Here is a 15,431-nt window from a genome sequence, read left to right on the forward strand (position 1 = left end):
CAGACTGACATTTTTAATATAAAAATATTGTGTTAGTAATTTACACTCATCGCTGATGCTGAGGCTGATAAGCATTTCCTCCTGCACAGCACATGACTACACACATTCAATAGCACAAGCAAGGAAGTGTGCAGCATGAGAGCTCAGGTGCTGAAAACTAAACAAAACCCAGAAGCCTCCCCTCCATGCCGACTTGAATGGACAAGGACTATACGCATTGTTGGCAGGAGGAAAAGGGCATAAGATGATCATCTTTTGTGTTCAAGCCATTTATGAAAAATGACCAAATATGCATATGGTACAATTTAAAATGTCTTCAAAATGCATTTGTAACAAATAAAGAAACGTCCCTTCGCTGTATCGTGTGCAACATACAGCAATTTATTTGTTAACAAGGTTATTCATTACTTGAGGTCCCACTGTATACGCGCTCGTTTTATGTGCTCACATTTAGTCACTAACTATCTTTCCTGCTTTTGCATAAATGATGAATACGCCCTCCGCAGATACAATTGTGCACACTGTCTGGCAGCATTTAACCAAGCAAACCTTTCAGGTCAGGGGAAAAGGTTAGGCGTATGTTTCCGCAGATAAAAGCGTGGGTTCAATAGCCGATGAAAGCATCAATTTTAAGAATGGAGGAGGAGGAGGAGGAGATTGTTATGACTTCTCATGGGGGCTTCATGGAGCCGATTTGCAACAGAGACTAAATACCGTAATTGGATTATGTCTGCTGCTTACTGTTTTAACTTACTCTGATGAGGAAAGTAAATTACAGGCGTGGGGGAATGAATAACAAACGTCACATACATTTCTACTAACCATAGATAAATAAATAAATAAATAAAATATATAAATAATAATAAAAAATAAATAATAATTGTAAATAATAAAATAAATAAATAAATAAATAAAAATAAATAAAAAATAAATAAATAAATAAATAAATAAATAGATAAATAAAACAAATAATTTGTATGCAGAAATGATTAATATATATAACAATTTTCAAATATATAAGAATTTTCTACGTATTTCCCAGCCGATATCAAGGCAAAGGCAAACTTACACGCTGAACTGGAGACAGACAACCATTCACACACTCATTTAAACAACCACTGAATGGGAACTTCAGCGATGAACGTCGAATTTTCCAAACAAATCTGAGACTTCATGTTTGAAAAGGGCAGCTTTTAATCAAAGTAATTCTGCTGTAACCACCTAAAATCAAGTTTTGAGTTGTTCTGAAAAGTGCACTGAGGGGGGGGGGGGCTCAAATAAATTCATGTACTGCTTTATTTGTAGAAAAAGAATATATGTACATCGCTGATACTTGTGAATACATCTCAAATGTGAAAGAAAAGCTTTAGGAAACCACTCAGAAGCTGTGTTTTAAATGACGCTTTGGCAAGTGTCCCTGACTGAGGTTTGTGTTCTTTCTCGAATGCTATTTAGTTACACATCTAGATTTTCATCTCGATTCCAATTCTCTTCACATGTTCTAGAAAGCTCCTTATGTGCATTATTGTAAGAAGATGGTTGAATATACGTGGCTGGTGTGACTGTTTCATGCTGATATTATTTTGAATGGCTCGGTTAGAAGACATTTGAAAGTTGTGTGCAAGTTTCTGTCCGCAATTTTTAATCGAGTAGGGTTTTTTTTTTTATAGCTTTTTCCTGACAAACTACACATTGATGGCAATATAACATTTTTTTTGTATTTTTGTCTTTTAATAAATTTTTAAAAAGTCCAATCTAATCCAAAATCTTCATTAATGTGAAGCACTGTGGGAAAAAATGACATGAAAACGGCAACCTTTATTAAACATATTAATTAATCAATGGATCATTCTTTGGATGACCATTCTGAACATGCATCTGACATGTTTTGTCAATTCATCACCCATGTAAATAAATCACGAGCTCAGTATGGATTATTAAAGATATGTCCATTGTGTCTCGTGGTGCTTAAAATTGTTTTGTTGCTTTTTTATGTTTGTTTGTTTTACTAGATTGTATAAAAAAATCCACAACAAACTTGGCTCATCACTAAAGCCTCATGTGCAACAATTTACACTCACTAGAAGCCACACGTCATTAAAATGAGTGCGTATTAATGCGGCGCTTAATCAAGCGTGGCCAGAGAAGAGACACCCTTGCCAGGCTTGATCAGTTGAAAAGCGTGCACTGGAGTGCAATGTGAGAGGCTGTTTGAAAAGCTCAGCTGATTATATTTGCTCAACATGAGGTGAGGCAAGCAGCCTACAGACCGAGTGGACAGAGAATTTTTGGAAGCCCACGCAAAATCGAGCCAAAGCAATTTCACTTTTGAACACACACGCAAGTATATAAACACACACACACACGCGGACATTGCCAGTGACTCTCCATCATGTTCGTGCTGCATCTCTACAACTTGTTTGAACCTTAAATGTAATACGTAGCGGCACTGTGCTTCACAACTGCCATTGTAGTCTCGAAAACTCTTTTTTCTGGAGAGTCAATAAAATGCTTTCGAGGGCAGAGCATCTCCCACAAACACTCATAGCGTATGAGCCAAGCTTGGCTTCAATTAACTCATTTAATCCCAGAAATTTTTATGAGAGGAAACCTCCCAATTCCAGCGTTTTTGTGGATTTTGACTGATTTTGCGAGGCCAACAGAATATTGTGTTCTAATGCTATAAAAACACAGAGCTATGATGCAAAAAAAAAAAAAATGACGTATAAATACGTCTTTGGGAGGTGGGGACTACGAAGCTAAACCACTTTTGTTTGTTTTTTTTACTTTTAAATTTTGTTTTTTAAGTTTTCTGTTAAATGTTTTAAGTTTTCTGTTAAGCCACAGGTGTCAAACCCTGGTCCATGAGGGCCATGTTTTAGATGTTTCCCTCCTCCAACACACCTGATTCAAATGATCAGCTCATCAGCAAGCTGTGCAGGAGCTCCATAACAAATTGTGACAATTTGAACGCGTAAGCTTGCAATCGTGAGACAGATGTGCTAACCACTACACGTAAATAAACTACAAGGGGACGTTTTATCGGAATCGCCTTTTTCTTGCAACGTGGCAGCAACACACGTTTTGATGGCACCATTAAAAGAATTTAAAAAGATATTCTTCAGGTCTGTTCATAAATGAACTTTGTAACATGAGCATAATTCTTGAGCACATTTTGCAAGTGTTTGCTGCGTGCAACAAGGACCCGGTTGTATTTCCTCTTCCCTGCCAGGAGAGTTCTTTCCCGCGGTGCCAGGAGATCCATTTTTGAGAGAGTGATTGCGGAAGTTTACTTAAGGGAATGAGAGTCTGCTGCTGAGACTGCACATGCTGGCATCACTCAAGACTCCTTTTTGCACCAAACGCCGCTGACCCTACCTGATTAAGATAGCTCTTGGTGGCCAACGCTGCCTTTGCCTTTTGCCGCAGAGTTTTATGCTCCAAGTGGATGTCAAACATCGATTCCCTGTCATAGTTTTTTTTCCCCATTTTCGTCTCCTTACTCGAGAAACCCCCCCGAGGCCTCTGACACATGGTAATATGAGACGAGTTGGAAGTCCATCACACTGACTCATCACGCGCAGTGAGAGTGTGCAGTATTGCCGCGAACACGGCGAGGTGATGTCCGACAAAGGATTTAATGATCACCGGTAGGGAACGGGGCAGCCTTAACTTGTCAAGCATTTATTTCCGTTAAATAATCTCTCGCTATTACGCCAGATCTCGATCGCCACTTCTGATTATTGTGTGTTGGAAAGGATCAACAACGGTACGAGCATTTTTCCATCCTGATCAAAGTCATCAGATGTCTCCGTAATATTAGGGAGGAGGAGTGCATCAAGACTTTTTTTTTTTCTCCTCCACTGATCTGCCGGGTGAACGGATCGGAAACTGTCGCCAGACGCAAATAGAAGAGCAGCTGGTTGTGTGGAGTTCATTATCGTTGCTCTTGTCCCTCGTGCCGTCGCTCAGTCCCTCTATCCTGTTTTCCCGCTCTGCCATCTCTCTATTCAATCCGACCGACAGATTGTCACCCCACATATGGTACGTTCTGTTCGAGGGAGTTTTTCCTCCAAATGCTTGTGTAGGGTTCCGTTGTTTTTCTTCAGTGTATGAAAAGTGTGGTTCTCGACATAATAATCATAGAAGATGATGATCAACCAATCTTCTATTTCTTCTTCTAATACTACTCTTTCTTCTTTTTCGAACTTATCCGTGAGTCTGGATGCTCAGCGGCACCATGCTGATTTGGAGCCTTGCACAACACACCAGAAGAGGAGTAAGAACACCCTTGGTGACTTTTTCCTCATCGTTAAGGGGTCTCTCATCATGTTTGAGAAAATCCTGAACTCGAAAATGGTCCATGTCTCTCTCCATCCTAGCTGCTCAGTACAATGTGAAAGCAACGTGAGCTGTAATAAGTCTTCATGTGAAGCAAATGTGCCACACAAGAGGTAATCATCTCTGCCAACGCCTTCAAAAAGAACGAAGGGCTTTTTTTTTTTTTTTTTTTTTACGCTCTTTGCAGGGTTCATCTCCTTGTAAAACTAGGATTACAGTAAAGAAAAAAGCATCAAGTCATCGTTGTTGAAGCGACGCCACATTTTGCTACTATTAGCAGTATTACAGCGTTATTACAATCGTATTGAGCAGCACTATTTAGGAAGGTAACTGAAGCAGATCATAAAAAAAAAAAGGGATTCCGATAAAAAGGAGAAATAAGAATGGGAATTTGTTGCATCAGCTGGTGTTAACATTTTTAAACTATGCACTTGTCTGTGCAAGTGGCTATTTTCAGAGAACCTGGCGTGCACCTAAACGCAACGCAGCAGATATTGACGACGCAGGCGACCCATTTTAACTGACACATTCGGGTACACCGGAAAAGCAAAACTTTCCTGCACTGCGGTGAACTTCTCCTTTGGCCACAAAAAAAAAGAAGAAGCATTTATAAAACGTTCAAGATATTGTGCTTAAATGTCCATATAATGAATGAAATAGTCTTGCCAATTACCCCATCTGGCATGTAAAATATATCGGAAGCCATCCAAAAAAAAAAAAAAAAAAGCCAAGCTGTTTCGCTTTCACATTTGAAGCACCTAGCTAGAACTCCAGATGTTGGACACACCATGTTAGCTAAGTTGAATCTCATTACGATCAAATTAATCCTCCGCGTGAAAAAAAAATAAATTAAAAAGCAATTACTTTTTCCGATAAAATGTGTCCTGTCTGATTGTCCTAATCGACATTGAAAGGATTTCTTTTTCTCCCCACATCCAGTTGCTGGTATAAAGGGTCATCGCAAATCTCATGTTGATATTAATCCTTCTTTAAAGGATATTATAAATGGAAATGGCCCGAAGATGTCCCAGGGGTGAACATTTTAACAAGCTCTAGATTCTACAATATGAAGCAGTTAGCACTCCAACACACGTGATAATAAGCCAGTGCCAGGTGGCCTCTTTACAGGGGCACGCAAGTTATTTTTTTAACAACGCTCTTGACATGTGCGCCAAAACCAACACGATAAGCAATGTGCGACGCATTGAAAATAAGTCAATGTTCCGTTTAAATAAATTTGTAGATTTTAATGAAAAAAAAAAATATTTTCCCAAAAGATAGTCTACTTTAGAGCGCCTCATCGTCAGCCATGAGTGTGCGCATGTCATATAGAGAAAGGCAAATGAGTGTTTTTTTTTTTGTTTTGTTTTTTTAAAGTCTGGCTTCAGAATTGGCACTGTTGAATTCTAGTGCCTCGTTGTTGAAAAGAGCTTCGAAAACCCGGTGGGATATATTTCAGCCACTCAGGGCTTTAAGAGGATATTGTATTTGCACATCTCCAACTTGTAATTATGTCTCGGTATAAGAAAGATACTAGGCTAAGCAGCATCCCTTTTTCCAGGTCCAAGCCTTGACAATTTCTGTTTTCATTCCAATCTCTGGATTTTAAAACTGAGATTTATTTTCACTTTACATGGACTTCTATGCTCATTTGGGCTAAACTCCAGAATGGACACATTCTTCTAAAACACAGCCAACAAAATGGCGGCTGTACGACACAAAATGTATTTGTATCATCACACCATAAAAATTATTCTCGACTTTTAAAGCGGTCTCTGACGTCAGTTCATCTCCCATCTCTGGCAGATATTTGGAGCACACATTGTGCCCATTTGGGCCTGTTTGCACTCGCTGTGTGCTGACATTGCAGCCACATGCTCTCATCGTGCTCGCTTGTGTCAAGTAAGCAAAGAAAGGCTTTTGCTCTTGTGAGGGCCATGTGCTGCTTTTATTTTTGGAACATATTGTTTGCGCTCTATTTCTCAGCGTTTCACCCCCGCGTAACCTGGATGCCGCAACGGTTGATGTTAATGTTTCATGCTATTGTAACACATTAGAACCTGTTTTGGGACGATATTAGTGGGTAAGAAGGCTGCTGGGTGAGAGCCAAAGCAAGAGTGCTATTTCTGAGAAGCTGGCTGGTGTGTTTGTTATGGAAGGAGTCGGCAGGATTTACACAACAGATTGGCGCAGATTTTGTGGAGTGATTGGTGCATGTGCCCACAAGAAACTTGCTCAATTTTAATGGACTGTAAGTATTTATTTATTTTCATTCCGATTTAGATCAGGTACAGTCCCATCAGCTCACCAATGGTATACATTAGCTGTTAAAAAATGCGTAAGTTAGGCCTCTCATATATTGTAAGGCATCACTGAATCAAAGAATTGCTCAGCCAACTGCTACCGCCAAATTTGTCCCTTGATTTCATTCAGTCTGAGGGAGAGCAGCACTTCGGCTACTTACTACTGTAACCGGCTTTCAAATTAAAACACATGAAACGGCATCCAAACAAAAGGAGTTATGGCGACTTCCCACATTGTAACGGTGAGGACGCAAGTCATGACTAAGTTTGAGAAGTTTGCCAGAAAACTCACAAATACAAATATACACTCTCTCTCTCTCTCTCTCTCTCTCTCTCTCTCTCTCTCTCTCTCTCTCTCTCTCTCTCTCTCTCTCTCTCTCTCTCTCTCTCTCTCTCTCTCTCTCTCTCTTTTTTTTAATCTGGCATGACTTGAGGAGGCCAAGGTTCACATATAGGTGGTGATAGAAATAGATACAAGACAGATAAAATGACATATGAGCCAGACTTACAACCTGTCCATCCCCCTTTGAACTCTGTCTGGGGTGGGAAAAGGACAGAGGCAAAGCAGTGATTGAATCCACACATCCACCCCCCACACACACATACACCCCCCCCCCCCCCCCCCCACACACACACACACCGTACTGAGGTGGAATTCAATGCACTTGTGCTTTTTACGCGAGAGCTCCAATCAATTCAGTGTATTTAATATCAACAGTGCATTACAGCACTCAGCGAAAAGGCGCAGCTTCCGGCATGGGACTCGACAATCCCGCCGCTCGTTTTCCAGCACTTTCTCCGCCCCGTCTGCCTGCGAGCAAGCTTGTTGAGGGTGCTCTGCAGCATCGTTTTCTTGTGAATAAACCGCCGCCTCCTCCTCCTCCAATCCCTTTGTAGAAATAAAAGACAAACTCCCACCCCTCGCGCCACTCCAAAAAACAGCACTGCAAACAACCCACATTCTCTTGGGTTCTTAATGAATTATTCACACAGCTCGCCAAAATTCTCCCTTTTCTTTTGAGCGCAAGGAATAATCACTGCAGTCAGCCCCGAAATGCATCGTGCTATAAATACACCTAGTGTATAACCCCAGCACACACTAGCACGCACATCAGCATCAGCACCAGCCGCCCCCCCCCCCCCCCCGCCTCCCGCCCACCCCTCAGTGAAAAGCACATCAACTATGAGGACAGTACTGCAGGGTCCCTCTTGTGTGCACTTTGTATGCAAGGGAGGGACACCAGTTATGTCATCGCCTCCACACCATTTATGTGTGCTTGCTGATGCAACACGAAGGCTGCTATTCACCGACATGCTCGCTGGGTGTTTGGATCACATGATCGGGCTGTACACACACATATTGGTGGGCGCTTCCCCAAACGTGCAGACACATGTCAGCTTTACCAGATGTGCCCATGTACAAGGATGACAAATAGATTTGCCGTTCAAATAAAAACACAGCAAAATGTAGTCACAAGTGCTCCTTTGTTGGGATGTAGGGAACTTTCACTCAAGCGCCGAATGAAAAATGATACCAGTGGTGCTCCATTGTCAACACAGTGGGTGTGCGTGTGTGAATGTAAATAAAGAGGGCGGGCAGGACGCAAACCAAATCACCAAAGCTTAGTCATGCACCCACCTTACACAGCTGAAAGTTTTCCGACACGAGCGTCTCTTGCACGTCGATCTCTTTGGGGGTAGGCGCTGTGGTGGGGGTCCCGGCGGCGCTGCCACACGACGGCGATCCCATAGTCCCGCCACCTGGAGAGGAGGTGGTCAACCCGTCCAATACCTTCCGAAACTTCTTCATCGCCAATGTCTTGGTTTTGCGCTAATGTGGGGAAAGAGTGTGAAGTAAGGCTTTCTGCAGATGCGCTGCTGAGAAGGTCTGCTCCTGCAGATGTGTCAGGCTCCTCCTCTGTCTTTAAGTGCAATTTAAAAAGTCACACAGGCACCTCATCCTGGCTGCTGAATGCGTCTGGACCACTCACCGCCACACAGCCGCTGCCGTTGTTGTTGCTGCAGATGCGGCTCGCCTAAAGCCCAAACTTCACACCGCTTCTTTAGATCCTAAAGTAGGATCCACGCGGCACGGAGGAACATCCCACACATCAGCAACAGTCACGGAGACTCGCAGCCATGCTCCCTCCGATGAGAGCGGAAGACAACAAGAACTCAGGCAGGATCCACTTCTTTAAAAACACACACACATACGCACACTTTGAACGGCGCAGGAGTGCACACAATCCACAGAGAGACACAAACAGGTCAATTCTGGATGTGTGGATGGATATGATTGCTTGTCGCTTCAGCCCAGACACACGCAGAGAGACTGGAACTGTCCACGGTGCTGAAAACACTCGACAAGACAGGCCCCGCCCCTTTCTCGCTCTGCCTCTGTCTCGCACTCTCTCTCCTGCTCTTGCTCTCTTCCACGATTGCTCATACAAATTTCAATAGAAAAACCTACGTTGGGGCTATTTTTTGAGAAGGAATATAGAGAATTAATAGAATTAGCAAATATTCTCCCCCCCAAAAAAACAAAAATAAAAGGCTTCCATCTGTTTATTGCCACTCTCGGTTAAACTTTACCGTCAAACTAAACATAAAACAAAGAGTTACACGTTGTGTTTTTAGTCGCATAGTTAAACATTTACTGCTAGCTTAAGGCTAATGCTAACATGTGCGATGGTGGGAATCTATGGCGCTGTAATCAAGGAACAAATTTCATGTAATCTATTAGTTAGCTCCCATGAAAACAAATGAACATGCCTACTAATTTATTGCTATTGAAATAGATAAGCTAAATGTTTAGAGAGATAAATAAACAAATATTCGTTAGTTAGCAGGCTACTCCCTGGGGATTCTATTATTTGTGAAATATAACTCATACTTTTCTTTTTACTGGGTAAATACAGGACGTGCACTCTGGTTACAATGGTCTCGACCTGTGCCGTGCAATGAACTAGCATGTGCCACGTCCGTTACACGCATAGAATTGTTCTGTTTTTTTTATTTTATAAAAATGTACTTAAAATTTAATACCATTTACAATGGATGGATGAACGGATTTTTTTTTTTTTTTTGCACAATTCCGATACAGAAATTCCGGCTGAATAGCAAAGACCCGCAAGTGAGGCCTCCTCATAATAGCCTGCAGATTCTACAAGGTGGTGTCAAAGCACCACTTTTAAATTTGACAGAGCTTTGAGCTCTCCACTCAAAGCACCTTGTTTAATAGGAGCTCCCTACCCTCAATTCGACATAGTTCTTCACCATCAAGATTCCACAAGTAATACTTCTTGATTAGATTTGGCTTTGGCACCATCTTGTGGTGTTTCAAAAGGAACATTGAGAATTGGTGAGATAATAGGTGCATATGCGAGAGTACGATGTATACCGTATTGCGACGTGAAATTAAATGGAGGCCTCGGCCTTACATTCATTTCAGGTGAGTAGCAAGGGAAATCCTTCGTCTCACCAAAATATTATAAACAAATAAATGTTTTTTTTTTATAAGACCAAGGTTGCATACTCAGTTCAGTGGCTGTATTCGAGATCTGCTGGTCTAGGATTGCAAAGCCCACAGCCTGGCGTTTAAGCCTCTTTTTTCTTTTTTCTTTACCGGAATTAAATATTTAATAGTGGCAAGGCATGGCCTGTGTTCAGAAATGTGAGTGTAGCACAACTATTAACACATCACATCGCTGCAACGGTCTTTAGGTTACAAGAACATGCAGACTAAAAGCCTCACCAGATGAAGAGATTGTCTGAAGATTACTCAAAGGGGACTTGTAGTTTCAAACACGTTTGCAGCGTCGTACTCCATTGTTTGCTGTCACGCGAAAAACACGTGTCTAATTTAATCCTTTTTTTTTTAATGTTCATGTTAATGGGATGGCTGTAACGCGGATGCCCCATCAACGTAAACATTTTAAAAATTGGTCGTGCTTTTCACAGGACAATGACGCTATTTATTTGTATTTTTCTGAGGGGGGGCTTTACGGAGTAGCAAAACTGGCAGGCATCAGCTGATGAATGTGAGTAAACGTAAAGTAAATTTCCCCTGTGGGTCGATTAGTCTTATAATTGCGGTGGCTCAGACAATCAGCACGGTCAAGCTGGTTTGAGACCATTCTTAAATATTTTAACAGACAGTCATTAAAGGCATAAAAGAAAACCACACGAGTGATTTGTATTTTGCACATACTCATCCATTAACAAGGCCACAAATATAAACCAGATGAGCACAGACTCGTCTTTTAAGTGTAAGTGACGGGATTGTTTTTCAACCCCTTGAAGAGCATCAAGTTCTCTTTCTAGTTCAAAATATTATTAGGAACACTCCAAAAAAAAAAAAAAAAGGACGTCTTTGCCCCTGTTTTATTCTATTTATATTTTATACAGACTGGCATTGTTAGTGGCAGAGGAAACAACAAGGATGTTGAAATGAAAATGTGACAGAGACGACAATGCGGTACATTTTTGCCAGCATCCCCGCATGATGCAAGACTAACCTGAAAGGTCAAAATGAATTAGACGTATAAATATGTAAGGCACAGTGTGCAAATTAAAACATTAATCACATTTATGAGACACCGCTGGGTATAAAATGTCAAAAATACAATTCAGAAGTGCGAAGGAAGGCTAAAACGATTCAAAAGAAATCAGGTATCATAATCACCTCATTTTAACGCTCAGGAGGAGTAATCTTACGTAAGCTTTTTACATCACCAGCCTCTGCCCTCTGGCGATGTTTGATGTTCTCCATTCTGAACACGGCACACATGCTCCCTGTGTCCTACTCGGCATTCTGATTCAAATATAATTTAAAAAGAAGTCAACACATTGATGCAAAAGCCATCTCAAACCGAGGTCTCGACGGGTAGTTTGTTGTCGTGTCTTTTGGAATCACCCAAATGATCCATTTTAGGGAGAGTAGAATGTCTTGAAAAATAAAAGCAGTTTTTGCATTCACATGTCTTCTTATGTATAGCATCACAAAATAAAACCCCCCAAAAAAAACATACAGACCAAAGATAATCCTTTAGAACAGGGGTCTTCAATCCTGTTCCTCGAGGACCTGTTTTCAATCGCTTCCTGCTGCAACACACCTGATTCAAATGATCAGTATCAGGATCGTTATCTAGCTTTTGCAGATCTTGTTGATGATCCGATCACTTGAATCAGGTGTGTTGCAGCAGGGAGAGACGGAAAAGAGGCAGGACACCGGCCCACGGGGAACAGGATTGAGGACCTTTGTTTTTAGAAGCTCACTAGACTGGAGCATCGTAGTGATGCTGACTTTAGAGGCAAAAGATTGTTGAATTCCAAATTGGGCACAACAAAGGCAGTTAAAAAAATTAATCAGTAATATTTAAAAAAAAAAAAAAAAGAATTCAGGGTACTAGCTACATAAAAAAAAAAATACATCCTCCATTTGGCTCGCCTGCTTGAGTGCCTCGTTGTTGGCTGTGAGTGCACGCACATCAGAGAGTGAAGGTGCAGCTCAAACGTGCGTTTGTGTCCAGGCGTAAGAAACGTCATCGAAGAAGCAGCAACCCGTTGACGATTTTGAAGTCTCCTTTAATATACTTGCCGATTTGTTGAAGCGTTCACATTTGGCAGGGTTGTCGCTAATATATTGTCTGTCGTGTATCTAATTTAGAAGATATTTATTTTCACTTTGTAGAAGACTTTAAGGTAAATGACTGGAGACGGTGTCATGAAATTGAGATGATTGCTGAAGAGCGAGGTACGACTCGCACATGCCAAACTACAATCACAAGGGCACGCTTTGTTCAAATTCAATCCGTTTTTTGACAGCCATCTTTTTCTTCTCGATGTAAGAAAACCGTGAACTTTGAACGTGAACGTCGTCTTCTCTTTTGAATGTTCATGAAAAGCTTGTTCTCGAGTTCGGAAGTGGCTGCAGATACTACTTTGGTCTATTCAATTTTTGATGGGGGGCGGGGCTGACCTTTGCTTTACATTTGGGACCACAAGCTGAGTTTTTAAATGATTGATATCTTAACCTGCATGCAGCATTTTCATGTTTTTAGACCGCGTTTATTGCAAATGAACCCCATCGGTTATGATTGTAGAAAATGATTTGCATTTAAGAAGGCGGGCTCATCTGGATCGAGCATGGTAGTTGTCATTTCATTGTAATTCAAACACCATGCATGTACAAGTCCATCAATCGCTTTTGTTCAGTCAATACCTCCCGGGTGATTTGACACAAAGAGAAACAAAGTGGAGTCACAGAAGTTGTTTTTTATCAATTTCCAATTAAGAATTCCTTCCTGTCGATGGAAGCACTGGTAATTGAGTCAAGGTGGAGAAAGTGAGGCTGTGATGCTCCAGGGTCTCATCATATCCATATCAATGAGCTGGCAAATAAACGCTAGATTTTTTTTTTTTTTTGTGGTTCATTACTGACTAAGAGATGAAAACAACAAATCTTAAAAAAAAAAAAAAAAATGCTCCCTCTAATTCTCATTTCAAAGCAGCGGGGCCTTGATACGCGGTGCTCTTTGAATCGATAGAGAATGCAAATAGAATGTGACTAATAGCGAAGAAAGAGCTGATTAGTTTTTCCTCAAAGCTGACCACCCTTTAGAGGAAGATAGAGTACGGAAGTGAATGCATTTTTACAAACAAATACTTACGAGGCAATAGGACATCTTATTATGTGCTTATGTGCGATAGAGAAAAAACGGTTTGGATTGACCGTGTTCAAAATATAAAAACTGAAAATTCTTGTAACTCAGGCTTGGGCAAACTACGGATCGGGGGCCACATAAACGTTTTAATCCGGCCCGCCGAACTTGAAAAAAAATTAAATGAATAAATCTTAATGTTTTATTTTCTAAACACTGAGGTTTTTCACAGACATACATTTTGTTGTAATGCTTTTGTTCACTTTCATTTAAAATTAAATGCAATTTTTTTTCTCCGATGAGGTGAGGTGACCAAAACGCTCCATCCATCTGCTCCAGGTCCAGCCCCTCCGTCAAATTTTACAACTCAATGTGGCCCGCTCATCAAAACATTTGCCCACCCCTGTTGTAACTAAATCAAATAAGCTCACAAGAGGGGAGACATTTCTCAAGATTTATATTGTTGATGATATTTGAATCATTCGAGAGGATTACGGCATTCAAAAAAAGCTCGCAAAAAAAAGATTCTTCACAGAATTGTTCATTTCACATCTGGAAGTTGCTTGTTTATCGTTAACATAGAGGTCAAAATGAAACAAAAACACTGCTCCACTGCTGCGAAACACCAACAACAAAACAAAAGCGTGCCATATGGCTACAGAGCTAACGGCGAATGCTTCTGTTGCATTCAGTTTCTTCTGTGACATCACACTCTTTCTAAAAAGTATTCAAACGCCTGCAAATTGGAGATGATGACAGCCAACTCACAGTATATTTTGGCTCAAATGGAATGATTCAAATATAAATACAACTTTGACTTTCCAGGTTGTGGCAGATTCCAATGGCCAAGGTAATCAGCACACACAAGCGACAATGATGGCTGATCAAACATTTCAGTTTTGTTTAAGGTGGAAATCTATTGAAGGTGAAGCATTTGGCGTCATCCATAATTGCACTTGGGGTCTCGTGGACGCGCTGAATATTAGGCTGTCAAGTCAAATGTCTGAGGCCTATTTGTCTCATAGATTGCATGGAACAGGGAAATTGGTTTCTGGGTGTTGAATCACTGGTGAGAGCATATGTGAAAGGCTGACAGTCCCTGTACAAAATGATGACACCAAATAGTTTTGAGGATGAGAATCAAATGGAAGAAATAATAAAATGACTTTGGCGTCTCCAAGTGCTCCATTGGCACCCACTTTAGAGGGAAAGGTGCTTCAAAAACTCAAGTTGAGTTTTGATGGTGACAGAATTGTTTTTCGGTTTTAAACAACCCTGCAATGGGCCGGCGACCAGTCGAGGGTGTGCCCCGCCGGGACACCCGGGATAGGCTCCAGCATGCCTGCTACCTTAATGGGGATTTTCCAGTGTTGGAATTTATGGATTTGGCTTGGGTTGGAGACAATGACGAATATTCGTCTAAGTACGTACTAGCATCATTTTATCAGCGCGGATAAAATAATTGATATAAAAAAAATAATCGAAATAATACTGCACTTATCCCACAAATGCTAAATTCCGAGATTAGATTACGTACATTATATAAGAAATACGACATTGGACATTCGTAATTTTAATGCTCCAGCTCTTTAATTAAAACGACTGAATTCACCAAAGTCTGCAAGTAGTCTTGGGGGAAAAAAAAAAAATCACATTAAAGTAACTCTCAGACAACAATTCCGTGTTATAAAAGATATTTCATCAAAAACAAAAATGGCTGGGAGAAAAAAAAAATCTGACCTTTACCTAAATGCAGCGGAGCTCAATGACCAAATGTTTGTTTTGAGGGGTAATAATTGTGTCACTGAGTGGAGTGACGACAGCATTGATTCAGGGCCGACAACACAGGTAACGACTACAAGGAAAGCTTCGGCAGAACAGCTTTTCAAGTGAGCACCGAATGGAAATGAATGACTCACACATTAATGAATAGTGCCTTTCCCGGGTGGGCCTGAAAGTTTAATTATGCCAGGAGACTTTTACTGGGTGGCATAGAAACAAGTGCTGGCATGATGAGTTGGTGACGTCAACATGCAAACTCATGGGACTTCTCCCACTGGGCCTGGTGGTGGGCGGAGGAGGTGGTGTGAAGCCAGCATGGAAGCAGACAATGAGAGGAAATCAA

General features: G+C 41.1%; 1 protein-coding gene across 13 annotated transcripts in view; it reads right to left on the reverse strand.

Annotated features, from left to right (window-relative positions):
- Positions 1-8,966, reverse strand: part of stxbp5l (syntaxin binding protein 5L) — an 82,943-nt gene extending 73,977 nt beyond the window's left edge. For 12 of the 13 annotated variants that reach the window (XM_088315736.1, XM_088315734.1, XM_088315732.1 and 9 more), the window contains exon 1: positions 8,284-8,966. In XM_088315736.1, the coding sequence (XP_088171862.1) occupies positions 8,284-8,454 (171 nt within the window). In that variant the 5' untranslated portion in view covers positions 8,455-8,966. The remainder of the gene's footprint in view (positions 1-8,283) is intronic. The other variant, XM_088315724.1, reaches the window with a different exon arrangement.
- Between the last annotated feature and the right edge of the window lie 6,465 nt (positions 8,967-15,431).

Source organism: Idiotropiscis lumnitzeri, chromosome 14 (genome assembly GCF_059441095.1).
Source record: "Idiotropiscis lumnitzeri isolate Australia: NSW breed Sydney's pygmy pipehorse chromosome 14, RoL_Ilum_1.0, whole genome shotgun sequence".
Classification (NCBI taxonomy): Eukaryota; Metazoa; Chordata; class Actinopteri; order Syngnathiformes; family Syngnathidae; genus Idiotropiscis; species Idiotropiscis lumnitzeri.